Consider the following 26,794-nt stretch of genomic DNA (forward strand, 5'->3'; position numbering starts at 1 on the left):
AAAGCCAGGATGCAAGAGCGCTGTGACTTGTCTAGGTCTCAAGTTTTCCACAGGTGCAGGGTGTCATCAACTGCACTCACATGGCACTCAGATCTCCGTGGCAATAAGCAGTCAACTATGTCAACTGCAAGGGCTTCCACTCGCTGAATGTTCAGCTGGTGTGTGACCACCACAAATGCATCCTGCAGGTCTGCGCATGGTTCCCAGGGAGTGTCCACAACTCCTACATTCTCAGTTGGTCTCAGATTCCTGACGTCTTCCAGGGTCCACAAGGGCTGCAGGGCTGGCTCCTCGGGGACAAGGACTATCTGCAGAGGACGTGTCTGATGACACCCGTGCAACGGCTTCAGACTGCAGCAGAGTGAAGATACAACGAGGCTAGTGCAACAACTCGCACCTTGGTGGAGCAAACCATCGGGATGCTGAAAATGAGGTTCTGGTGCCTGGACCAGTCTGGTGGAGTCCGGCAATACAGTCCATAGAGGGAGTCACGCATCGTTGTCGCCTGCTGCCCCCTTTACAACCTGGTGCTGGAGAGGAGGAGATGGGGGTGCTGGATGTCTCCTTCGATGAGAAGGACGTCGATGGGGATGAGGAGGTCCTCGAAGGCGAGAAGGATGGTAATGAGGCCATCACACTGGCCAGACAAGGCAGGCGCACTCGGGAGGCCCTCATAGCTGCTAGATTTGTGGATGACGATGACAACTGGCAGTGGGGAGACACCGTAGATCCTCACATTGCATTTGTGAATGTTTGACTCCAGTCTGGCTGATGGTAGCACACATACCCTTTGTGATAAGGCTGCTGTCATGGAGACGCAGCGGAGGACCTAACTGGCGCTCGATTCCAGGCAGATGATGGTGACATGCAGTGAAGACACTCCATAGATCTGTCTGGCCTAGGGTAGCTCGCTTGCGCTTTGTGATCAGGGTCATATCATGGAGATGCAGCCGTGAAACTTTAAATGCACCTGATACTTTGACCCATTCAGGAGCACTGCATCACTGGTTACAGATGCTGACGAGATCAGGGTTCAGCCCCACCTCAAAAGGCGCTGACAGCACACAGAGAGAATGACGGAACTCTGTTTACCTGCCCACAACATTTTGGCAGCAATGACAAGCACCATCGAGGTGCAGGCATCACTAATGTGTCCACTGAATGTGAAGTCATACCATCACTTTGGTCTCAAGGCTTCACAAAGCGGAAGGAAGAGGCCCCGGACAGAAACACCTGCCTTTATCTTGTGCAGTAACCAAGGTTTCACATCTGAGTGACACGAACACTGCTCATCAGAACAAGGGGCCATAGGCAAGGGGACATTCTTGGAAGTTAATTTACAATGGTGAACATTATGTACAAGTAATTAACTCCCATTCTCCAGGCTGTGTAACTACATCTTCTTAATCTTCCCAATTGTGCCACTACGTCTTGGTGTTCTCCCAACATCCACAGCAGAGGTGGAAGCAGCCTGCTGATTGCTATCTGTCTGTGCCCTGTCTGTGATGACCTTGACAGGCGTCCTCTGGAGGGCCGAGACCTAGAGGGCCCTGTCCTGCTTTCAAGGTCCTGCTGTGTGGCAGTGGCTCCCTCCTCGGCCTGCAGTACTGCAGCTGCTGGGGTCACAGGAAGAGGGGATTCCTATGGCTGGACATTCCTGGAATCACCTGAGTGGATGGTCCCAGGGTGTGCACCTGCTGATCCTCCACCCTATGGGTGGCCGAAGGCCCCTGGTTGATTCCTTGAGGAGAAGGGGAAGCTGGAGTGAGATCGAGCTGCCCTGCACCCCTCTCACCTTGACACTGCTGGAGGCCAACTATGGCATCAGTGATGGGGTTCAGCCCGCACAGCAGTGCAGGACCAATGTCCTGGACCAAGGTCTCCATCATCCTACCAGTGTTCACCTCAGTGTGTTGGCAGGCCGATGTTATCACCTCAGACTGAAGGTGGACAAACTCCTCCATCATGCCTTGCAATCTGAGGAGTGCAGCAGACATCCCTTCTTGATGTTCCCGAGCTTGCCTTTGCCGCTCCAGCAACTGAGGTATGACCGAGTGCTGAAGGCCCTCGTCTGGCTCAGACTCAGCAGATTTCTGGCCTCCATCATTCCTCTGAGTGCCGGAAACCTGGGAAGTCCCTGCCCCCGCCTGCTGTGGATCAGACGGTGTGGTGCTCACCAGATTGTGATCCCGAGGCTACTCTAGAATTAGGACCCACTGAGGTGTGTCTCTCTGCACTGTTAGAGGGTGTGAGTGAGCGCTGTGATGAGTCTTCAGTGAGGATGCTTTCAGATTCTTCTTCCAAAGTGTCTTCAAGTCTTGATTGGAGTCCTGGGTCATGGATTTCCTCAGCTGTTCCCAGATGTGCCGGCAAAAGCAAGGAGAGATAATTAGTGCATGTCAGTGGCCTGTGAAACAGGACACCTCACTCACAGCATGGTTGTCTGATGGATGTGCATTGCTGAATCCTCACTTGGTACAGCACTGCCGACCTCAGCGTCAGTAGAAGAATGGTCCATGTCTTCGCCAGCCAGCTGTATGACTCTATTTTCAAAGTCTGTGAGGACGTTGATTTCAGGCATTCCTCCACCAGTCTGCAACCTCTCCCTTTTGTTGTGTGCCAGCTTGTTCTGCACGAAGACAGGTGAAGAGAGTGTAAGCAGGATGCCTGCCACGCTAGATGATAATTATGCCTGGCATGTGTGGGTGGTGAGCGGTGCCATAGACAGGATAAGGACAATGAAGGTGTGTGCAAGAGAGTGAATGGTGATGTCCATTGAACTGGGAGTGAGTGCAATCCCTGTCGATGTGTGATGGGTTTGAAGTGTATGAGTCAAGAGTAATGAGAAGAATGACTTACCATGGTGAAATGGAGGAGATCATTTATCCTCTTTCGGCACTGTGTGGCTTTCCTCTTTTGCAGGGAGTTGGCACTGATCACTGCTGCCACCACCTCCCAAGCTGGATTGGTGATGTTGCTGCCCCTGCTGTGGCCAGAGCAGGGGTAGAGGACATCACAGTGGGCCTCCACAGCTGCAGTCTTCTTGCCTTTCAGGGCCATGTCTTTTGTGCAGCAGTCCTGGGTTGGACGCACTGAGAGATGTGCACGTGGCTGCACTTTAAATATGGTGCCCAGTGTAAGAAAGCGGCTACATGACAGCATGGCGAGCAATTAGAGGCTGCTCGCCACCAAAACAGCATGTTTCCCGGGAATGCATAATTAATGAAGCAGGATTGGGATGATACCATGTGAAAAGCCACCAGGTAAAACGTCCTTTTTTCTGCCTGCTACCACACTTAGTGCAAATCTGGGACTATTCCGTCCACTGTCTAACTCTGCTTAACATCTAAACCAAAAGACAGCATCTTTGGCAATTTGGGACTCCTTCAAGATTGCTCTGAAGTGCCATCCTCGTTTATGTGCTCACATGGTTTCTCTATTTAAGGAGCAGCCATAAGCAGCGGTTATGGTTTTCATCAGATACTTCAGTCAGAAATTACTGTTCTTTAAAACTAACTCACTCTATTTCTTTCAATGAAAAATGTATCCCTCACCAGTCCCAATGGTACATAATAGAAACTGTACACACAGTTAGAGTAATTATAGATACTTTCAGAGAAAAAGAATCACAAAGCTGAAAGCTCTTGGCAACCTTAAAATCACAAACTACAAAAAAACAAAGTTCAGAGTAACCCAAGGCAATGTCTTACATGTATCCTATTTTGGGCTATTCATGATTCTAAATTGCCACCATTGCACTATCTTTGGCCACATAACTAGCTTGATGAAGAGTCACAGAACAAATTTTTACCATTCTATTTCACTGATTTGTTTTCCCTCATTAAAAATATAACAATCTGTAAATTTGTCAAATAACAGCAGTTCTACTTAGCAGACATTCACTGATTACATTTTTATTCAGCAATTCTCTGGTGAGTATAATTCCTTCCTTCCAAACAAATTTAAAGCTATACGGTTAATAGTTCAATTACCATTTTACTTAATTCCTTTCATCTATCTTCATTATGTAAAACCGAAGTTACTGATGAGAACAAACCTAATTAAATACTAATGAAGTATGGGTAACTTAGTCATGAAGTGCGAAAGGTTTAATGGCGCACATACAAATTTGTTTTTTCAGTTCATTGTGCTTTTTCTTTTCACCCTGTCATTGGCCTCTCCAAAGTGCATCCTCTCACAATGTAAAATAGCATGCTGAAGAAACAGAATATTTTCTTTCTCTTTATTCTTTCATGGGATGAGGGCGCCACTGGCGAGGAGAGCATTTGTGATCCATCCCTAATTGCCCCTGAACTGAGGGACTTGCTAGGCCATTTCAGAGAGCATTTGAGAGTCAACCATATTGCTGTGGGTCTGGAGTCATATGCAGGCCAGAACAGGTAAGGATGGTAGATTTCTTTCCCTAAACGGCATTAGTGAACCAGGTGGGTTTTTGCAACAATCAATGATAATTCCATCGGGCGGAATCGTCCCAGATTTTCCCAAAGTGCGGTAGCGGGCGGGAAAAAGGACATTTTACCCACCGGCCACAATGGTGGCTTTTCACGTTGTATGATCCTATTCCCAGCGCCTCATAAATAATGCATTCCTGGGAAACACACAGAATCACTGGCAGGGCAGCCTCTGATTCGCCCACCCCACCGTCACTTCAGGCCTTCAGTAATCCACATGACATATTTAAAGGTCGCCCCTGCACAGAGCTAGCTCTCTTTAAAGACATCGGAAGCTGCTCAAAAGTCATGGCTGCCAAAGGGAGGAAACGATGGGCAGAATTTTCCAAGTCCGCTGGCGGCAGGCGTAATAGGTGACGTGTGCGGAAAATATGGGGTGACCTGCTGCACCACTGCATGAAAGCAGGTCGCAATTGTCCGCTCAGCCCACCGACAGCAAGCCACGTTTCCCGCCATCAGTTGGCGGGGAGCTAATTGTAATACACTGGCATATAATTAAAAGGCCATCCCGCCAGGCTCTTGGAACCACGCCGTATCGTCCGTCCATGCCGGCAGGAAAGCATGCCGACGTGTTTCACAACAGGAAGCAGGCGACGTGCACTTGGCAGCCTTCATTTTGGGAGAACGGAGGTGAGTGAGCAGCAGCGTTCTCCTCAGCTCGCCCGTTGTTTACAGGCCTCAGGGGCTCCGGGGAGGGGAGGGGGGGGGGGGGGGGGGGGGCAACTGATGCCTGGCCCCTGAGGCGACTGCTGGGGGGGTGGGGGGGGGTAGTTCCCGGGGGCAAGTGCTGGCCAGCCTTGAAGGCAACTGCTGAGAACAGGGCCTGGGGGGGGTCAAGTGCTGCCCTGGCACTGCATCCCAAACACAGGAAATTGAGGTGGGGGCAGGGTAATGAGGGGAGTGGCCATGCATTAGGGACACCTGTATAAACTGACCATGCCTCAGCAACTAAGACAGATCAGGCGCAGCCACAGTAATATGATTGCGGTCAGGCTCCTAGCCCGCCCACCCATGCAAGCAACGCAGAAGCACCAAAGGGCCACCAAACGCTCCATACCTTAACCCCCCACCCCCGCCAGCACAGACTTCGAGACCGCCACCACTTTATTGGACCGCAGAGCAGTTGGACTGCACACGTTGTACAATCTCCTCAGCAACGCTGGCCATGTAGCAGTCACTGCTGGAGGCGCTCACAGCCCCTGGCAATCTCAGCATCCTGGTTTGGACCTGTATCCCCCATGTCGCAGGTTGACAGGGCAGCCCATGCAGCGCACTCATCTCTGGTCATCCGAGGGGTGACCAGCGCTCTCAGGGAAGTATTAAGGGGTGGTCACACAGGGCCAGGAAAGGTGCTAAGTACAGCCACAATAACCACGTCTCTCTCTTTCATGCTGCAGGAGGACCACATCAGGATCATGGATCTTGGTGACCTAGCTGTATGCCTGATGGCCTACAGAAGGCCATCCATAGAAGACAGAGGAGAGAGCGACTGAGGCACCTGGCCGTGCAAAGGCAGGAGCAGCAACCTCTTGAAGAAGGACCAGCAGGGGCTCCCGTAGACACTGCCCAGGAGCGACAGTGAGTCATCGCTGGTCGGCGCCTGGCAATACCAGGGTCTATAGACACCGCCTGCTATTCCTGCAGATGACTGAGCACCAGTGTCACTAACGATTGCGAATGTCTAGGGACCTGGTGGCTCACATCTGCCACTTACTGCAGGACTCGGTGCCAAGGGGGCATGGAGGACATTCAATGCCAGTGGCTGTGTAAGTGCTCAATTTCTATGCCAGTGGCTTCTTTCAGGGCTCCACAGGTGACCTCTGTGGGATTTCACAATCCGCCATCCACAAATGCATCCATGAGGTCACGGATGCCATCTTCTCCACTGCAGACAGCTTTTTTGTGCATTTCACCCGGGACCGGGACAGCCAGGATGCAAGGGTCAATGGATTTGCCCTGATATCAGGATTTCCACAGGTGCAGGGTGCGATTGACTGCACTCATGTGGCGCTCAGGTCTCCATCGCTACAGTGGACTTCATCAACCACAAGGGCTTGCACTCACTGAACATGCAGCTGGTATGCGACCACCAGGAACGCATCGTGCAGGTATGCGCACGGTTTCCAGTGAGTGTGCACAATGCCCACATCCTGAGTCGCACGCAGATCCCTGCAGTCTTCCAGGGTCCACAGAGGCTGCAGGATTGGCACCTTGGGGACAAGGGCTACCTCCAGAGGCTGTGGCTGATGACACCCATGCAGCAGCCTCAGACTGCAGCAGAGTGACACTATAACGAGGCTCATGCAGCAGCTCGCAACTTGGTGGAGCAGACCATCGGGATGCTGAAGATGCGGTTCCGGTGCCTGGACCGGGCTGGTGGAGCCCTGCAATACAGTCCGCAGATGGTGTCACACATCGTCGTCGTCTGCTGCGCCTTTTACAACCTGGCGTTGTAATGGGGAGAGGAGCTGGCTGAGGAGGAGATGGAGGGGCTGCATGTCTCCTCCGATGAGGACGACACCACAGGGATGAGGGTGAGGGGATCCTCGGTGGTGATGACGATGGGGATGAGGCTCTCGCACTGGCTAGACAAATAGAGGGCTTGAAAAACCTTTTATTGTTGTTTTGTTTGCACTTCAGTACCACACTCCTGATCTATTGGTACCCGGTGCGGAGGGGGGCCGGGAGGGAGGAGGATGCCAAGTTGGTCCAGGCAGCGGGCGATCGAGGGGGTCGTCTGACCCAACTGTCTGCTCCTCTTCCGCGGCTATGTTCGTGGCCGGGTATCCCTGGAGAGGGAGCACACGGCATCCGCTGATACCTTTGAGGCCTTCTGTGCTCGGTGGGCACCATGGGGACTGGGGTGCTTTATAGACCCCTGTAATCACATTTTGATTTGATGTTGGTAAGTTTCCTTTGCATTTTGTCCTTTGTTTTTGCAGTTTCCCTTTAAAGGGCTGCTTTTACTTTATCCCTGATTTTGTTAATTTAGTTTAATTGTTTTGACTCATAACAGTTACTTTTACCTAACTTTCCTAACCCTGCCTTGGTGCTCCCCGGACATCCACAGTAGAGATAGAGGCAGCCTGCTGACTGTGACGCCCTGTCTGTGATGGCTTTGGCGGGTGCCCTCTGGAGGGCCAAGACTTGGAGGGCACCAGCCTGCTTTCTGGGTCCTGCTGTGTAGCAGTGGCATCCTCCTCAACCTGTGAAGCTGGATCTGCGGAGGCCATAGGAAGATAGGATTCAGATGGGCCGGTCACTCCCAGAGTCACCTGGGTACATGGCCCCAGACTGTGCACCTGCTGATCCTCCTCCCTAAGGGTGCCCAAGGGCCCCTGGCTGACTCCGAGAGAGGAAGGGGGTAGCTGCAGAGGGAGCAAGCTGCCTAGCACCCCTTTTGCGTACACAGTTGGAGGCCAACTATGGCATCAGCGATGGAGTTAAGCCCGCGCAGCAGTGACGTCCTGGACCAATGTCTCCATGGCGGCCGCCATCCTTCCAGTGTTGACCTGGTTGCATTGCAATGCCGGTGCTATCACCTCCGCCTGAAGACAGATGGACTCCTCCATTGTGCCTTGCAATCTGAGGAGTGCAACGGACATTCCTTCCTGTTGTTCCCTTGCTTGCCTTTGCAGCTCCAGCAACTGTGACATGACCAAGCCCAGAAGCTCGTCATCTGACTTAGACTCTGCAACATTCTGGTCTCCAGCAATCCTCCGTGTGCCGGGGGCCTGGGAAGTCCCTGCCTCTACCTGCTGTGGATCAGAAAGTGCGATGTGCTCACCAGATTGTGATCCCGAGGCTACTCTAAAGCGAAGTCCCACTGAGTGTGTGTCTCTGCGCTGGTGGAGGGTGTGGGTGAGCACTGTGACAGAACTTCAGGGAGGATGCCTTCAGATTTCTCTTCAGAGGTTTCTTTATAGCTTGACTGGAGTCCCTGGATCATGGATCAGTCGGCTGTTTGGCAGATGTGCCTGCAAAAGCAAGGGGAGATAAATTAGTGCATGGCAGTGGACACATCACTCATGGCATGGTTGTCAGATGGATGTTGCACTGCTGGATCCTCACTTGGTAGAGCAACGCTGACCTCACCATCAGCACAGGACCAGTCCCGGTCATCGCTGGCCAGCTGGATGGCTCTGTTTTCTAATTCTGCCAGAACCTTGATTTCTGGCATCCCTCCACCTGTCTGCGGCCTTTCTCTCCTGTTGTGAGCCAGTTTGTCCTGCATGGATAGAGAAGGGGAGAATGTATCAGGACTCCTGCCAGGCCGGATACTCTTAAGTATGCCTGGCCTGTGTGGGTGTTGAGTGGTCCCATGGACGAGATAAGGACAATGACGGTGTGCATGAAAGAGAGAATGATGATGTCCCTTGCACTGGCAGTGAGTGAGGGCCCTGTGGATGTGTGATGGGTTTGAGTGTGTGAGAGTTGGGAGTGATGAAAGGAGTGGCAGAACGGAGATCATTCATCCTTTTGTGGCACTGGGTGGCTGTCCTCCTCTGCAGGGCGTTCGCGCTGACCACCGCCTCCCAAGCCAGGTCGGTGACTTTGCTGCCCATCTTGCGGCCAGAGCAGGGGTAGAGCAAATCCCGTCGGACCTCTACGGCATCCAGCAGTCGCTTGAAGGACCCGTCGTTGAAGTGGGGCGCTGCAGTCTTTATGCTTTTGCTGGCCATGTCTCCTGGACAGCAGTGGTGAGCTGGTAATGATGAGTGCTTTGCTGGCGGCTGCCTTTTACAGATGGCAGCCAGCATGATGCAACAGCGGGGTGATGGCGAGTGGATGAATGAGAGCCTGCCTGCCATGGAAACGGTGTGTTTCCCAGGAATGCATAAATAATGAGGCGGGCTCGGGAAGATACGGCGTGAAAACCTGCCATTTTTGTCAGTGGGTAGGACTCCGTTTTACCTGCCTGCTACCGCACCTAAGCGCAATTCTGGGAACATTCGACCCATGCTGCCCCCAAATTTAGCAACACTTCCCTCAGGCACCTACTGGACACTGTGGAGGCCTGCCATGAAGTCCTCCACCCCTGCTCTGGGTGAAGACCAGCAAGCAAGGTCACCAATCCAGCATGGGAGGCTGTGGCAGCGGTGATCAGTGCCAACACCCTAGAAAAGGGGACAGCCATCCAGTGCCGAAAGATGATTAATGATCTCCTCCGCTCCTCCAGGGTAAGTCACTCTTCTCATCAGTCTCAACTCTCACACTGACAAGCCCATCACACATCCACAGGGATCTCACTCACTGCCAGTTCAAGCGACATCACTATCACTCTCTTATAGATACCTTCATCTGTCCTGCGGCTCATGTCCTCATCCCATCCATGGCATCACTCATCACTCACATATGCCAGGGATCCTTCTCATCTAGCCTGGCAGGTGTCCTGCTTACACTCTCTCAATCTGTATTCATGCAGGACAAGCTGGCACACAACAAAAGGGAGAGGTCGCAGGCTGGTGAAGGAATGCCTGATATCAAGGTCCTCACAGACTTTGAAAATAATGCCATACAGCTGACCGGCAATGATCTGGACCATTTCTGTGCTGACGGGTGAGGTCGGCCGTACAAAACAAAGTGACAATCCAGCAGTGCAATATCTATCAGACAACCATGATGTGAGTCAGTTCCCCTGTTCTGCAATCTCCTGCCATGCGCTAATTATCTCTCCTTGCTTTCACTGGCACATCTGGGAAGCAGCCAAGGGGGTCCACGACCCAGGTCTTCAACTCAAGCCTCGATGACACCTCAGAAGAAGAATTTGATGACAACCTAACTGAAGACCCATCACAGCGCTCACCCACACCCTCCACCAGTCCAGAGACACATAGCTCAGTGGGACTTAGTTCTGGAGTAGCCTCAGGATCACAATCTGGTGAGCACATCACACTGTTCGACCCACAGCAGGTGGTGGCAGGGACTTCCCAGGTTCTGGCACTCAGAGGACTGCTGGAGGCTAGAACTCTGCTGAGTTCAAGTAAGATGAGGAGCTTCTGGTCATACCTCAGTTGCTGGTGCTGCAAAGGCAAGCTCGGGAACACCAGGAAGGAAAGTCCACCACATTCCTCAGATTGTAAGGCATGATGGAGGAGCCCATCCGCCTTCAGTCTGAAGTGATAGTGCCAGCATGCCAATGCACAGAGGTCAACACTGGCAGGATGGCGGCCGCCATAGAGACCTTGGTCCAGGACATTGGTCCTGCACTGCTGAGCGGGCTGAATTCCATCACTGATGTCATAGTTGGCCTCCAATAGTGTCAACACAAGAGGGATGCAGGGCAGCTCGATCTCACTTCAGCTTTCCCTTCTCTTCAAGGAGTCAGCTGGGGCCCTCGGGCACTCATAGGGTGGAGAATCAGCTGGTGCATGCTCCAGGGCCATCCATCCAGGTGACTCCGTTCGGCCTATCTGTGTCCTCTCTTCCTGTGACCCCAGAAGCTCTAGCTCCACAGGCCGAGGAGGGTGCCGCTGCCACACAGCAGCACCCCGAAAGCAGGACAGGCCCTCCAGGGCTCGGCCCTCCAGAGGACACCCGTCAAGGTCATCACAGGCAGGGCGCAGCAGGCAACAGGCTGCCTCCACCTCCGCTGTGGATGTCAGGGGAACACCAAGATGTAGGGCAGAGTTAGGAAGGTTAAGAAGATGTAACTCTTTCGAGTACATTCACAGTTCTTGGTTTCCGGGAGTGGGACATGAACCCACAACCTTCTGACTCAAAGGCGAGGGTGCTATGAACTGAGCCACAGCTGACACCTTGCACAGCCTGGACACAGGTGTTAATCACTTGTACATATTGTTCACCATTGTAAATAAACTCCCAAGAATGTCTCCTTGCCTATGGCCCCTTGTTCTCAATAGCAGTGTTCATGTCATTCAGATGTGAAACCTTGGTTCCTGCACCAGTTAAAGGCAGGTGTCTCAGTCCAGGGCCTCTTCCCCATGCAATGTGTAACCTTCAGACCAAAATGATGGTCCAGCTTCACACTCACTGGACACATTAGTGATGCCTGCAACTCGATAGTGCTTGTCATTGCTGCCAGAATGTCGTGGGCAGCTGTCACAGAGTTCTGTCATTCCCTCTGTGTGCTCTCAGCACCTTTGAGGTGGGGCTGGTCCCCAATCTCCTCGGCATCTGGTATCAGTGACACTGTGCTCCTGAAGGGATCAGGTGCTGAAGGCTGACAAAGGATCAGGTACATTTAAAGTTTCACGGCTGCGTCTCCATGATATGACCCTGATCACAGAGCTCAAGCAAGCTGCCCTCAGCTAGACAGGAGTCAGACATTCACAGAGGCTATGTGAAGATCTACAGAGTGTCCTTACTGCTTCCTGGATTTCCTGATCTCGGGCGAAATGCACAAAGTTCTGTGCCTTAGCGAAAATGGTGTCCGTGACCTCCTGGATACAATTGTGCGTGGAGGCTTGCAAAATCCACACAGGTCTTGTGTGGAGCCCTGGAAGAAGCGACTGACGTAAAAATTGAGCGCCGCAGTCACTTTCACAGCCACTGGCAGTGGAAGCCCTCCATGTCCCCATGGTGCCAAATCCTGCAGCAGGTGCTATGTGTGACTGACCAGTTCCCTAGACATGCAGTCTTTGGCAACACTGGTTCTCAGTCATCTGCAGGAATGACAGGTGTTGTCTATAGACTCTGGGTCTGACGAGGCACCTACCAGCAACGGTTCGCTGTGGATCTTCAGCTGTGTGCACAGCACGCCCTGCTGCCCCTTCATCTTGAGGGAGGTGTTCGTACCTTTGCTGAGCCAAATGCCTCCGCCACTCTCTTTTTCTACCTCTCTGATCTCTGTAATCCATGAGGTATACCGCCAAATCACCAGGCTCCATGATCCTGATGTTCTCCTCCTGCAGGATTAGAGAGAGACACATGGGTTATGTGACTTAAGAATCTCTCTTGCTTAAGTCTGGAGGCCTCTTCACACATGCAAGAAGGTGCTGGCCATCCCTTGGATAGCCAATGTGTAGTGCGCTCCTTGACTGTCCAAAAGCCCACCCACCTCTGCCCCACTACACTTGAGTGATTGGCGGCAGCTTCGGCCGTTGGACTGCATGTTGTGCTCTCAGCTCAGGAGCAAACATTCTCCTAAACCGCACTGCAAGACTGCGCTGTTAGCTTGAAACATAATGGATACTGGTCCACACCAAAATAAAGGCATTGCAAGGGGCAGTGAGCGTCTCCACCACTAACTACGTCATGGTCACCTTTTGCAAGGGGATTGTACTACTTGCTCAATCAGCCAATTGCTCTGCTGCCCCCTAAAACACACTTTAATTTGCAGCCTGTGCCCAAGGGGTGAGACGTTCTGGTGCATTTGGTGGCAGTTTCATGCTTTTGCATTGCTCGAGTGGGCAGGAAAGCTTCAGAGGCCCGACTCCCAGCATGCCGATGGAGCTGCAGCTGAATGGTCTCAGCTGCAGAAGAATATTCACTTTTGACAAGCTTTTCCAAGAGGGTGGCCACCTCCTTCAATACCCCCTCCTCCCACCGCCCCCTGGTCTGACCCATACAGGAGCCCTTGCTTCGGCACTGCACTGAAAGCCAGCGGGGAAAAAGCAGCTTGCCTGTGCACCCAGCAAATGCGCAGCACCTCATCCTTGATGTCCTAAGGGCAATGCTCGTGAGCACTTACCTCTGGGTTCCCCTTGAATTTCAGGTTGCCAGGTGCACGCCTTTGAAAGGCAGTCGTGAATCACGCCGTTCTGAAGTCACACCGACGTGGGCGGTAAATTTGATGTGGGTGGATGATTCCGACAAGCGGGGCTTATAATTCGATGCAAACGTATTAAAATGACATTCCCGATGTTCGGCGGCAGAAAACATGGCCCACCATTGATGGGTGGAACAGATGATCGCAAACTGGTTCACGGCAGTGTAAAAGTGATTTTTGGGCTTCTTGCCATAATATCCCCCCACCATGTTGCCTGACACCAACTGGGCCAAAAAATTCCAGCCATGGTTACCTATACTGAGACTAACTTTATATTCCAGGTCTCATTATTTGAATTTAAATTCCACCAGCTGCCATGGTGGGATTTGATCCTATATACCTAGAGTATTAACCTGAGTTACTGAATTACTAGTACAGTCATATTACTACTATGCCACCATATCCCTTTTTTGAGCTAGCTTACACCGTGATCCTTCTCCACCTTAAAAGGATCATCCTCCGCCATTTATGTTTTGCTTTCAGACAGCATTGACCCTTGTTCTGTTATTAACACATTTTGCTATCTGACCTTTATGCCACTATTAGCACCTGCCTTAGACTTTAACACTACCATTACCACTCCCTTTGTCTTGTGTCCATGACATCTTTGCCAAATCTCTCCCGAACTCCCACTATCCCTGACCTTCTATTTTGCTCCACATGCTCCACCCTATCTTCAACAGTATAAAACCCATCACATTTCTATCTCTCTTCAGCTCTGAAGAAGAGTTATATGGACTCAAAACAATAAATCTGCTTCTCTCTCCACAGATGCTGTCAGACCTGCTGAGTCTTTCCAGCATTTTCTGTTTTTATTTCAGATTTCCAGCATCCGCTCTTTTTTTTGCTCTTATTTACACAAAATACTTATATGATTTCTTCTTTGGTTTTACTGTGAAACATTATTGTTATTGGAATATTATTAAAAATATTTTATTATTATATTCCTGAAAGCCAGTTTTCAGGAGCATTTATTTACAGGCTTATACAGTTCAAGCATACATCTTCTTACCCAATAATTAATTTCAGTCTGTTTCTATTTCTAGGGGCACAACTGAATCCCCAGTTAATTCCTACCACCTACATACAATTGATCGCAATTAATATACAATTAATACTTATGCATCTTGGGCAGGTTGAACTTCAGGTCAATCATTTGCTTTGTTTCCTCAAAAGCAGATTTTATGCTTTTGAGGAAACATGCATACGTGCTGTTCTCCCATGTCAGTTCCACTAGGAAAAAGTCATGGTGACACACTCCCAAAAGCAAAGCTACAAGTAAAAGTGTCTCAAAATGAAACTGGCCACTAAATTAGCATGCAAATCTGATATATTTTACTCCACCCAATACAGTATCAGTGATTTTAGAAAGAGGATAATTATCTGTTAATGATATGCTAAAAGGGTTAACAATATACAGGTATGACAGCATTGATTGATTAAGTATCTTGAGCACATTAAAGAGAAACTCTTCCCCTTTCAGTTATTGATTTTTGTTTTACCAAAAGAGTATAAAGAGAAACTCTGGGGCACTTAATGTTGGTTAGGGAAGCATCTGTAATGTTGCATTTTGTAGATAAATCTAGTATTAATTGGGATATTGTTTCCTACTTCACCAACTACTTTTGGAATGAATTAACATTAACATCTGAGAATGGGTTACCATTCAGTGAGTGTATTTTAGGTCAACACCAGCAATGCATTTCTGCATTTTTGTGATATTATATTTTCAAAATTTAAATTACATCATCTAACAAAGCATAAAACAATTGATTAAACTTTTTCATATAATTGTACATCAGCAGAAGTGTCTTTGATGATTTTTGTGGGTTTTCATGATACCAGCCACCAAATATGATATTCACATTAATTCCATCTCATTAGTCCACTATATCTGATCCTTCAGTTCTGGTGCCTGCAATCTTCAATCAGTAAATAAGGTGGAATCGACCCAGGTTTGCACTAAGTGCAGTAGCGGGCAGGAAAAAGAATGTTCTACCCGCTGGCCCCAATGGTGGCTTTTCACGCCATATCGTCCCAATCGTACCTGATTAATCATGCATTCCCGGGAAACACACCGTTTCACGCCGTCATCTCACGCTTCCTCACGCCAGGCGCCATATTTAACGTGTAGCTGCACACACACCTCTCAGTGCTTCCAGCCCAGGATTGCTGCACAGAAGATATGGCTACAAAAGGCAAGAAGACTGCAGCCCCACCGATTTAGTGATATGTCCCTGGAATGCCTTTTGGATGCCTTGGAGCCCGCCGTGATGTCCTCTGCCCTTGCTCTGGACGAAGGCCAACAAGCAAGGCGACAATTCCAGCATGGGAGGCAGTCAGCAGTGATCAGTACCAACACTCTGCAAAACAGGACAGCACCCTGTGCCAAAAGAGAATGAATGGTCTCATCCGTTCCACCAGGGTAACTCACTCTTCTCAACTCACACACTCACACCTCAAGGGACAACACCATGAACTCTCTCACACACCCTCACATCTCCATCAGGCTCATATCCTCTCGAGCTCATGTCCTCATCCCGTCCATGGCTCTGCTCACCACACAAACATTCCATGCAATGCCATGTATCCTGCTCACACTCTCTCTATCTGTTTTCATGCAGGATACACTGGCTCACAACAGCAGGGAGAGGCCCCGACAGGGGGCTGACTGATCCATATTAGGCCCCTCACTCACTCTGAGGAGTGTGCCATCACATTGATTGGTGAGGACATGGACTGTGCCTGCAGCGACGATGAGGTCCGCAGCGAACACCCACGAGGTCCCTGCACCACATCAACCCTCTCTCAATGCTCTCTCTCCAGCTTTTGACTCTGCTGCCCTGCACTAATCATCTCTACTTTGGTTCACAGGGAACTCTGCCAAGCGACAGAGCCCCTCAGCCAGCGAGTCCCTCAGCTCCAGCCAGATCTTCACCTTCAGCCAAGAGGACATCTCCTCCATTGAAGAGCTGGAAATAAGGAGGCTAGAAGATCTGTCACAGCACTTATCCACACCCTCCACCAGCACAGAGACACACACCTTGGTGGGACCTAGATCTAGAGCAGGCTTAGGTTGACAATCTGGTGGCCACCGCACGGACACATGTCCACAGCAGGAGGTGGCAGGTTCAGCCAAGCTCCTCGGCACTCGGAGGACTGCTGGGGAAGAGACATCTGTGAGGTCCAAGTCAGATGACGAGCCTCTAGATTAGGTCTTACAACTCATCGTGGAGAGTCAACAGAAGGCAGAGGAACATCATGCAGATCTGTTGGAAGCCCTCAAGTGGCACGTGAGTTGGAGTGCACCCGCCTGCTCTCTGATGAAGTGGTGCCCACATGTACGCGCATGGAGGTCTCCATGAGAAGGATGGCGGATGCCATGGTGACCCTGATACAGCAGAACACGAAGATGTGCGCAGACCTCACTCCATTGCGGTAGCTATGGGGACTTCCTGCAGTGGCAACGTGAGGGGGAAATGCGGCACTTAGACATCCCTCCAGGTGCTCCTTCCCCTCAAGAAGTCAGGCCAGTGCCCTCAGGCACCTTAAGGTAAAAGGAGCAGCAGCTGGACACCCCTGGGTCATCCACTCAGGAATCTCAGAGGCTGTCCTCTCCCTCCCAAGTCCTCTTTGCTTGTGGCCCCCCTCAACCTCATCCTCTGTCACCGCAGAGGGAGGAGCTGGCCCATAGGACAGCCAAAGCAAGCCAGGGCCCTCAAAGCCTTGACTCTCCAGAGGGCATATGCCAAAGACAACAGACAACTGGGCCAACCATTGCACAGGCTGTCTCCATCCCTGCTGCAAATGTCAGGGCTGCAGTTACAAGTATTAGGCCAGAAAAGTTAAGAAATTCTGATCACAATTGGTTGCACAGGTGAACGCATTTTGTCACTTTATAATCTGAAAATATATTCACTTTCACGAAATAATTTGTAATGGTGTCTTTCAGCTTCATTGACGGGCTTCTTGAGTCCTCCCACTGCATCCCCCACCAGCTAGCAGTTCATCTGCACGCCGTCAGCCTATGAGTGATTCTGCAGGGAGAAATGTGTGTGCATAGCAGGGCCTTTCGGAGCTTTGTTCAATCACTGTCCCACGCATGCGGATTGTTCCTTCATCACACTCATCTCAATGTCCTGAGTATTTTCAATGCTGCCTGCTGGGGTTCTCTTTCAGTTATCCATCTGAGCTGGCCTGCATCTCCGCCCACCCACCGATCCCCCATGCAGCACCTGTTCCTCCCCATCACACGTCTCCTCTCGCTTTTGGTTTTAGAAACATGGTGCTGGTAACATTTGTCTTCAGCTCCCCGTCCCTTCCTCTGTCCCAGTCACCTATGTCCTTTTCCCCATAACTATTGACCCCCTGGCATCACCTTCCACCTCCCCACTGTCACCTACTAGCTACAACCCTTTTCTTTCAAAGATGTCCAGGTTATGCACATTCCCTACTTTGCCGAAAATCCTGCCACCATCCACATTGACCTCCTCCTTCCCAGCCCCAGGGTCTGTGTCCATCTTCGAGTGCCCACCAGCCATCCTCGCTGTCCCTTCTACCGATACCATTGCACCCTCACCCTCCCACCCTACCGGCTCACTCTGCCCTCTCTCATTCTCACCATTCCCCCTACCACGCCCGCTCTCATTTCACACCCTGGGGGCAGCCATCAACTGCACATACCCCTCCCATGCACGTTCAGCTGGACAATGTATCCACCCCCCCTTACTCCTTCCCCCATCCTTACTGCTCCCTCCCTCTGCCCGGACTCCTCCCTCCCTCCAGACTCCTTCCCTACCCAACTTCACCCGCCGATGACACCATTGTTCCCCCCTTCCAACCTCACCCCCCCAGTACCTTAGTTCCCCCCTCCCAATACTATTGTTTCCCCCTCTTCCAACCTCCCCCCACTCGACACCGTCGTTCGCCGCCTTCCAACTTCACCCCCCACCCCGACACACCTTCCTCTCCCACTGTCCCCCGCCCTCCCGATATACCTTCCTCTCGTAGCCAAAACAACACCTTCTTCTCCACCCCCTCAACGATCATCCATTGCAGAACATAGCCAAGACACTGATGTCCCAAAGCAGACCCTCAATGGCGACCTTCCACGTTCTATAAGCTGCTTCACAGCGCAGCTATGTCCATGAAAATCCATGCAACATGCAATGCACGTTCCTCCAGGGTCCCGATGCTGTAGGGCTCCAGCATCTTCTTATCGTTGGATGTCTGAGATGCGAGAAAGGCCCTGACAGTAAGTCCCGACTTCTGCACTCTTGTCAAAATGTGTTCTGTGCTGGTGTGTTTTTCCACCAACATGGGCAGTAAATTTGACGTGGAGGCGTGATTCCAGTGGGCTTCTAATGATATGCAGATGTATTAAAATGAAGTTCCTGACATGCGCCGCAGAAAACGCAGCCTGTCATTGACGGGCGGAGCGGACAATTGCAAGCTGGTTTCATGACGTTGTGAAACTGATTTTTGGCCTTCCTGCCATATTGTCCACTCACACCCGCCATGACGCCCGATGCCAAAGGAAAATTCCACCCATATTTTCTATGGGTGCAGGGGCAGGTTTTATATCCAGTTACAAGTAACAGCCTGCAGAGCCTCTTGCAGGTAGGTGGGAGCAGTTCAAAACCGTTTGTATTTGGGTATCTAACTAAGCCAGCTACTGCTACAGGGTGCAGTCTTTCCAATCAAATAATTTTACAGGTAATATTCAGTTAGCTTGAGTCTCCATGACATACTGTGCTATCATGCTCAAACTAACAATAATGCCAGTATGTTAGCATGCAGCATTACATTTACTAATCTGCCAGGATAAAAGAACAAGGAGCCACAGTTGATTTTGATCACTGAAGTATTGAGGCCTGGAGTACCTCGACAATACCTCCACTTACCCTTTACCTATTTAATTGTGTCAGTACAACATATTATTGTCAAGGGCTCTCTGCTGTTGCTTTGCATTCATACACCATAGCCAGGATTAGTGCGCCATCTACTGTTAGATAATAATTGCATTTTCTTGTGTCCCTTTTGAATCTGGTTCAGGTATTGTCTCCATGACATTAAAAGCAGCTAGATATTCTCAGGGGACCAATTAACTCAGCTGGTTAGATTACATGCTTAATAATGCCAATGGTGCAGGTTCAGTCCATGTACTGGCTGGCACAAGTAACATTCACGCCACACAAGTGTCAGGCAATGACCATCTCCAGAGAATCCAACCATCGCCCCATGACATTCAATGGCATTGCCATCACTGACTCACCCACTATCAACATCCTGGAGGTTACCATTGGCCAGGAATTGAACTTGACTAGCCATATAAATACTGTGGCTACAAGAGCAGGTCAGAGGCTAGGAATCCTGCTGTGAGTAACTCAAACCTTCTGACTCCCCAAAGCCTGTCCACCATCTACAAAGCACAGGACAGGAGTGTGATTGAGTACTCTCCACTTGCCTGGATAAATGCAACTCCAACAAGAAGCTTGACACCATCCAGAACAAAGCAGCCCGCTTGATTGTCACCTCATCCACAAACATTCACTCCCTCCAACACTGGTACATAGTGGCAGCAATGTGTACCATCTACAAGATGCAAAGCAGGAACTCACCAAGGCTCCTTAGATAGCACCTTCCAAACACACGACCGCTATCATCTAGAAGGACAAGGGCAGCAGACATATGGGAACACCATCACCTGGAAGTTCCCCTCCAAGCCACACACCATCCTGACTTGGAAATATATTGCCATTCCTTCACTGTCACTGGGTCAAAATCCTGGAACTGCCTCCTTAACAGCACTGTGAGTGTACCTATACCACATGGTCTGCAGCAGTTTAAGAAGGCAGCTCACCACCACCTTCTCAAGGGCAATTAAGGATGGGCAATAAATGCTGGCCTAGCCAACAACGTCCACATCCCATGAATGAATTTTTAAAAAGTATTTCTTGGGACCTGCCTCTTTTCCTCACCCAATTGTAATATCATTGGCATTACGGAGCCATGATTAGCTACCCTCGGACAATGAAGGTGCCACATGAAGAAAGAGAGAGTAGTTCTTAGCCTGAGTTTATTTTATTTAAAATTTACATTGACTTACTTTATCTTTATAAAGCTGCCTCTACAATCAGACTGAAAATCAGGGGCAATTTGGCCTACAATGTCCTGATGAGCAACAGCCGTTATCTGATCTCAACTGTCATAGTTGAGGTAGCACAACATTTGGCATCAATGCCAGATTAGGGAGGAACAATAGATAGATAAAGAAGGAAAATCATTTGATACTTCCACTCCTGATTAGCTAGTGATCCTTGTTGGAATATATAAGTGTGTAGAAAATAACAGAGGACAGGAATGGGCTTGGCTTGATGCCCATAATTGGGAGCATTCTTTAGGGTTTTATCCCCTTTTTTATCCCCCCTTCTATCCCATTTTCTATCTTTTTTTCCCCCACCACCGCCCCCTCCCCTCACCCCATCCCCAAAAAGGCCATCTGTTACTTGTTCCATGTTATTCTTTCACACAATGCTACCCTTGTTCTGCTATTATTACATTCTGCTTTCTTACCTTCACGCCACTATCAGCATATTTTTTAGCCATGACCATTACCATTCCCTTTGTCCTTTAGTTCATGACATCTTTGTCAATCTCTCCTTGGTCCCCACCTATCGCTGGCCTTCTATCCAGCTTCACCTGCTCCAGTATAAAACAGTATAAATTTCATCACATTTCCACTTCTCTTCAGCTCTGAAGAAAAGTCGTACGGACTCGAAACATTAACTCTGTTTCTCTCTCCATAGATGCTGCTAGACCCGTTGAGGTTTTCCAGCATTTTCTGCTTTTGTTTCAGATTTCTAGCATCCGCAGTATTTTGTTTTTTTTCTTCCATTCTCTCTTCTTAGTGGTAACGTGCTCCAGTACAGTTCCCTGGTCAATGGAAGCCATGAAAAATAGTATTCTTCAGCCATGAGCTCACATTGAATTAAACAATTATGGGCATCAGGCCAAGTCCATTCTTGCCCTGTGGTATTTTCTACACACATATATTCCAGCAGGGATCATTAGCTAATCAGGAGTGGAAGTATTACCTGATTTTCCTCCTTTATCTATCAAACATTCCTCCCTAATCTGACACTGATGCCAAATGTTGTGCTACCACAATTATGACGGCTGAGATCAGATAACAGCACCGACCAGGGGTCGAACACGGGACTTCAAATAATTGTCACTTTTTAAATTGTCCCTAATCCTATCTACCACGCTATCTCTCTCTCCAACTTTAAGATGCTTCTTAAATCCTCTCACTTTGACAAAGCTTTTGGCCATCTGTCCTCACTTCTTCTTCTGTGGCTCAGTGTCAAAAATGCTTTTACTGACATAGCTCTTGTTAAGCACCAAGGGACATTTTGCTACTTTAAAGCTACTATATAAACCCAAGTTGTTTTTCAGTGGTGGTACTGGGAAGCAGCCCAAAGAGAGCACCAGGCAGCATTTCTCTGTCAAGGTCAAAAGGTCAAGAGATTTTAAAAGTCTACAGTTTCCGAAAATCACATTTAATCAATGATGAGAATATCAATAAGATTGAAAATCATACAGGTTCTTTACAATAGTGGTCCAAGCTTCCCATTTATTAGAATAATAAATTGTAGTTATTGTTACAGCTAGTTTCCAAGTTTGTTTTCTTTTGATACCCTTTGCAAAACGTTTGAGACCTTCTTAATTCTGACTTTTTAAAAATAAATATATCTTTCATGATGGGGTGGGTGGCATCTGTATTATTTAGAGAATCTATGATTTAGTGGTTACATGTTTGATTTTTCAACCCAAGGACTCATGGTTTAAATCTTCGTCCATTCCCTTCCCCCTTACATTTCCCCATAAATCGCCCCCCTAAGTAAGTTAATTAGTATCAGAGAGCTCCTAGCTTCTATCCTCCAGAAACTCTAACTTCTAAATGGGTAGCATCTAGTAAGTCAGCAGGAGCCTTGCACAAAGGACTAGCCTTTATCTGAAATAATTTTACACTCCAATGCACACTAGGCCTAACAAAGACAAATGGGCATTCCCCTTAGTTGATTAGGGCAGACTACATGAAAGTTAGTTGAACAAACTTACAAGTGCATAGGGTTTAGCACTAGACTCAGCATTGCACTTCAGGATAGCAATCAACCAGAACATGTGTTCTCACTTTATGCTTCCATTTTGTAGCTTACCTGCAAGATCTCTCAACTATCCATCTTGATTTTAAATTTATTTTGCAAGCATAGGGGTTAATTAGTAAATTGTTTAACTTCAAGTTATAATAAATCCAAATTTACTTTCAGTGGTGTTTTACTATCCTCAGATGAATTTCTACAAGCGTCCAAGGAAATACACCAATCCTAATGAGACCAGGATAGTAATACAAAGTATGGCAGAGCTGGTTCCAAATCTTTGGATTGTTTACTTTCTAAAGTTTACTTTTTTGTGCATTCAATTTAATGTATTTGGTCTTAAGGGCGAGAAAATACTCTTTAAAATCCATTACCATCACTAGACAAAGCATTATGCATTTAATTCACTCAAATTGCAATAAATTTCTAGTCTTAGCATGGAGATACTAAATCTTGATTCAAGCGCAAAAAGTTCCACAGCTCAAAAGCTCAGTACACTAAATAGCTAATGCACTGTATTTTAGAAGTCTCGTTACTTTGTTTAATATACATTTTTGCTGCCCTCTCTGGTGAGTTCAGATTAAATTTCTGAATGACTGATTAACTAGTTTGTGGAAGAAAGAATTGCAAATTTTCTGTTTTTGCTTGGCATTTACAGAAATCCAGGTCTAAGCATAATATTTATACAGAAACTAGTCAAGCATTTACAAGAGTGAAATCTAAATCTGTGTACATACCAAAGACCTCAAATAGCAATGCACATCTGTGGTTATACTGAGTCCAATGTTTCATGCCTTCTATAGTTGCAGTCACAATACGTAATGAATTATCCGGCTGCATGACTTTCATCTGAAATGGTTTTGACTTCTATTATGTAAAAAGGGGTAAAGGTTCAGCATATCTATCAGCACAAAAGCATCCACTAATGCAAAATGCAACAAACTTATTGAAATTAGATTTTCTATGCTATCACTTATAACCATGAATGGATGATCGACAAATATTGTTGGTATGATGAACAATAACTTGCATTTATACAGTTCCATTATCATAGTAAAACATTCCAAGGCACTTCACATGAATGTTATCACTGAAGGTTCGATACTAAGCCACATAAGGACATATTAGGACAGATGACCAATAGCTTGGTGCATTGACCATCATGCAAACTTGGTGGTGTGGTGGTTATAAGATATCCATTGAAGATTCACACACCTTCCTTGACCACCTGCATGAGGTCATTGAACTTCTTGCAGCACTGCTGTCAGATCTTTGGGGCCAGATGTTGATGGTTGGTTTATTATATTGTTACAGATCACAGGGGATGGGCATTTTTTGGTAAGGACTGAGAACACAGATAAAGAGAATCAGCTGGAACACTGGGGTAGTAATTAGAAGGCAGAAGTCTGTATTGCTGCATCCTGTGAATAAAACTACTAACAAGGAAAAGATCTATGTCCTTTTTCGTATTTCATCATCTGGCTTGGATCCATTTAACATGGTAGGAGAGAATGTTGCCTAAAGGTGAAGATTGGAAACAAAGGATAATTTTTTTTCCCCCAAGCAGAAGATTGTAATTGGAGTTACTTTTGAGAAGAACGGCTGAAACCAAATATAAAGTGTCAGGGTATAATTTTCCACTAATCTTCTCTGAATCTGAACCTTATGACCAATGGAAAAATGAAGTAGATATATGGACACAGGTTACATCCTCACTGAAGAGAAAACAAGGTACGGCCTTGGCACTGTCACTTCCTAACAAAAACAGGATCAGGTGCAGAGTATTTTCAGAGCCAGAGGCTTGTCAGCTAGACACTGAGGAAGGTTTGGATAATCTACTAAAGTTTATGGATAAAATTTATAAGATGATCTCTTAGAAGCATCTGAGGCATGGTCAGCCTTTAATAAATTTAGAAAGATGGTGATTATTCCATAGAAGAATACATCATGGAATTTAACAGGCTATATTCAAGATTGCAGAAATTCTATTTGGAAATTCCTGGTTCAGTACTTGCTTTCAAATTGTTGGATTGTGCTAAAATGTCACACATGGATAGGCTCCTGGTCTTAACTGGAGCTAAATTCTCTTGACACGCTTTCAGATTAGACGTCTGAGGCTTAAAAAAATTCCTGGGAAAGCAGTCACACAATGGCCATCATGGCACCCATGGGACATTCAGCAGTGTTACAAAAGATGGAGGATTCAATGCTTGCGGCATTTCAAGATCGTTTAGATATAGGGTGCAGGCGTCAATACAACAGGGGCACCACTGATAAAATAAATGAGGATGGAGACCTTTTTGGCAGATCTGGCAGACGGTAGGAATGGAGTAATAATAACAGAAGAATGAAGCCCAAGAATGCTCAGGGAATTATAAACAAGTGTATCAGATGTGATTCCAAATATTATGATGTGGTAAATTGTCCGAAACGGAACAACAGGATTTTCAAAGCGACGCACAACACGGAAGGCTTGGAAGGGGAAGATGATGATTTTGATCAGTCTGACAGAATTGTACCGATGACAAGAAGCTTCAGTCTGGTAATGAGTGTGCTAGTCGTGGATTTGTTTAATTGTGCCATGGTGGACAGTGGTTGCACCACCACAGTATGCGGAACCAATTGAAATGTTATTTGGATTCACTCAGTAGTAGGGATTGAAGTAAGGTCATGGAATATGCAAGTTCTACTTTTTTCAGGTTCAAGGATGGCAACACATTAAAACCACTGGAAAGAATGGTGATTTCATGTAGAATAATTGGAGTAAGCCACTGTAGTGAGGTACCCTTGCTGCTGAGCAAAGCATCCACAAAAAAGGCACAAGAAATTAGACATATGGAGTATGACAAAGCAATTGTCTTTGGAAAGCCAGTAGATTTGCAATTTACCCGATCAGGACATTATTACACCCCTTTAACAAAATTTAGCATCTCTAATCAGAATGTTAAAGATGTGTTAATTGCATCAGGTGATATGAATTTGACAGAAAAAAAGTAAATTATCTTAACATTACATCGATGATTTGCTCATCCCTCTTGTCACAGATTAAAAATTTTACCAAAGAATGCAGGGGTGGTTAATGAGTACACAAAACTTCTTGAAGAGATTAGTGAAAAATGTAATACGTGCAAAAAGTATTGGAGGACACTATCACGACCTATTGCAAGTCTCCCTTTAGAACGGGACTTTGATGAAGTAGTAACTATGGATTGAAAGGTGCGGGACAAGGACAGAAACATTTTCATTTTACATTTCACAGACATGACAACAAGATTAAGTCTGTCCACAGCAACACATGGTAAAGACAAAAGACTGATTGCAGATAAAATCATGGAAAAATGGATAGGGGCCAGACTTGGGGCAGTGACTAAATTCCTAACTGACAATGGGGGCTGGGGTTTGCCAATGATGAATTTCAAGACAGGTGTGAAAATATTAGCATTGTAGTGATGAACACTGCAGTTGGAAGTCCCTTCAGTAATGGGATTTTTGAAAGATATCATACAGTGAAGGATGAGATGCTCCATAAGATCTTAGCTGACCAGCCAAACTGTAAGCTAACATCTGTCCTGACATGCAGGTAGAAGGGCATTCATCAAGGCAGAAGTCTCAGAAAATTTGGCAAACCTTACAGCATTGTATCATCAGAGATAAACTTTAATCCTTGAGATTTAGTATATAATAGAAGAAAGGGTCAGAAAGAGTGGAAAGGTTCAGGCAAAGTGATAGAAAAAGTGTGACGGAAAAACAGTAATTCTCTAGCATGGTAATCAAACTGTTAGGGTACATTCATTTAGGTTAATCGGGATTTATTATAAACTTGCAGAATCTGAACAATTAGTGGAAGGTGATGAGGCACCCTGTACATCATATATTCATATGTTTGACAGTTATGAGCAGCAATGTAGATCTGGGGATGGATTACGATACACAAAGTAATTCTGATGCACTGGATAGGGCTCTTTTATGCAAGTGGCAACTGCCAAAAGTTGGTACTATGGTAACAAACATACCAAAAATGTCCAACGAATGGAAGGAAGCAACCATTGTGGGGAGAGCAGGGAAAGCCACTGGCAAATTCAAATACTGGCTAAATATTCAAGACGATGGACAACAAGTAAGATCTATGTACTAACAAAGCGAGGTGAAAATGTGGAAAGCTAGAAAATGCAGTGCAAGTTCCTATAGTGGATCTGGAAGTGCCTCTAGCCCTAGCAAAAGATCACATACTGGCAACAGAACCTCTGATTGCAGGAGGGAGGAGTTATGTAGCAGTAGTCAAGAACGAGATAGGCGGGCAAATAGAAGCCATAGATTGACCAGAACAGGGCAGGGCGGGGAGGGGGACATGTAAAATATGGTGAATGGCTAGCCCACAATTTTCCCGATCACCCCCAAGCTGACCTCCATAACACACTAGGTGGACAGAT

The 26,794-nt window shown here is 47.7% G+C and overlaps 1 protein-coding gene across 6 annotated transcripts in view; it reads right to left on the reverse strand.

Moving 5' to 3' along the window:
• The window catches only part of spata22 (spermatogenesis associated 22), an 88,534-nt gene that overhangs the window by 37,546 nt on the left and 24,194 nt on the right, over nt 1–26,794 (reverse strand). For 5 of the 6 annotated variants that reach the window (XR_013577421.1, XM_078547820.1, XM_078547819.1 and 2 more), the window contains one exon: nt 23,102–23,231. Coding sequence is in view for 5 of the 6 variants with exons in the window: in XM_078547820.1 (XP_078403946.1) it covers nt 23,102–23,231 (130 nt within the window). In the remaining variant the exon portion in view is untranslated. Of the gene's footprint in view, nt 1–22,992; nt 23,232–26,794 lie in introns of those variants that run through there. The other variant, XM_078547821.1, reaches the window with a different exon arrangement.

Source organism: Cetorhinus maximus, chromosome 9 (assembly GCF_964194155.1).
Source record: "Cetorhinus maximus chromosome 9, sCetMax3.hap1.1, whole genome shotgun sequence".
Lineage (NCBI taxonomy): Eukaryota > Metazoa > Chordata > Chondrichthyes > Lamniformes > Cetorhinidae > Cetorhinus > Cetorhinus maximus.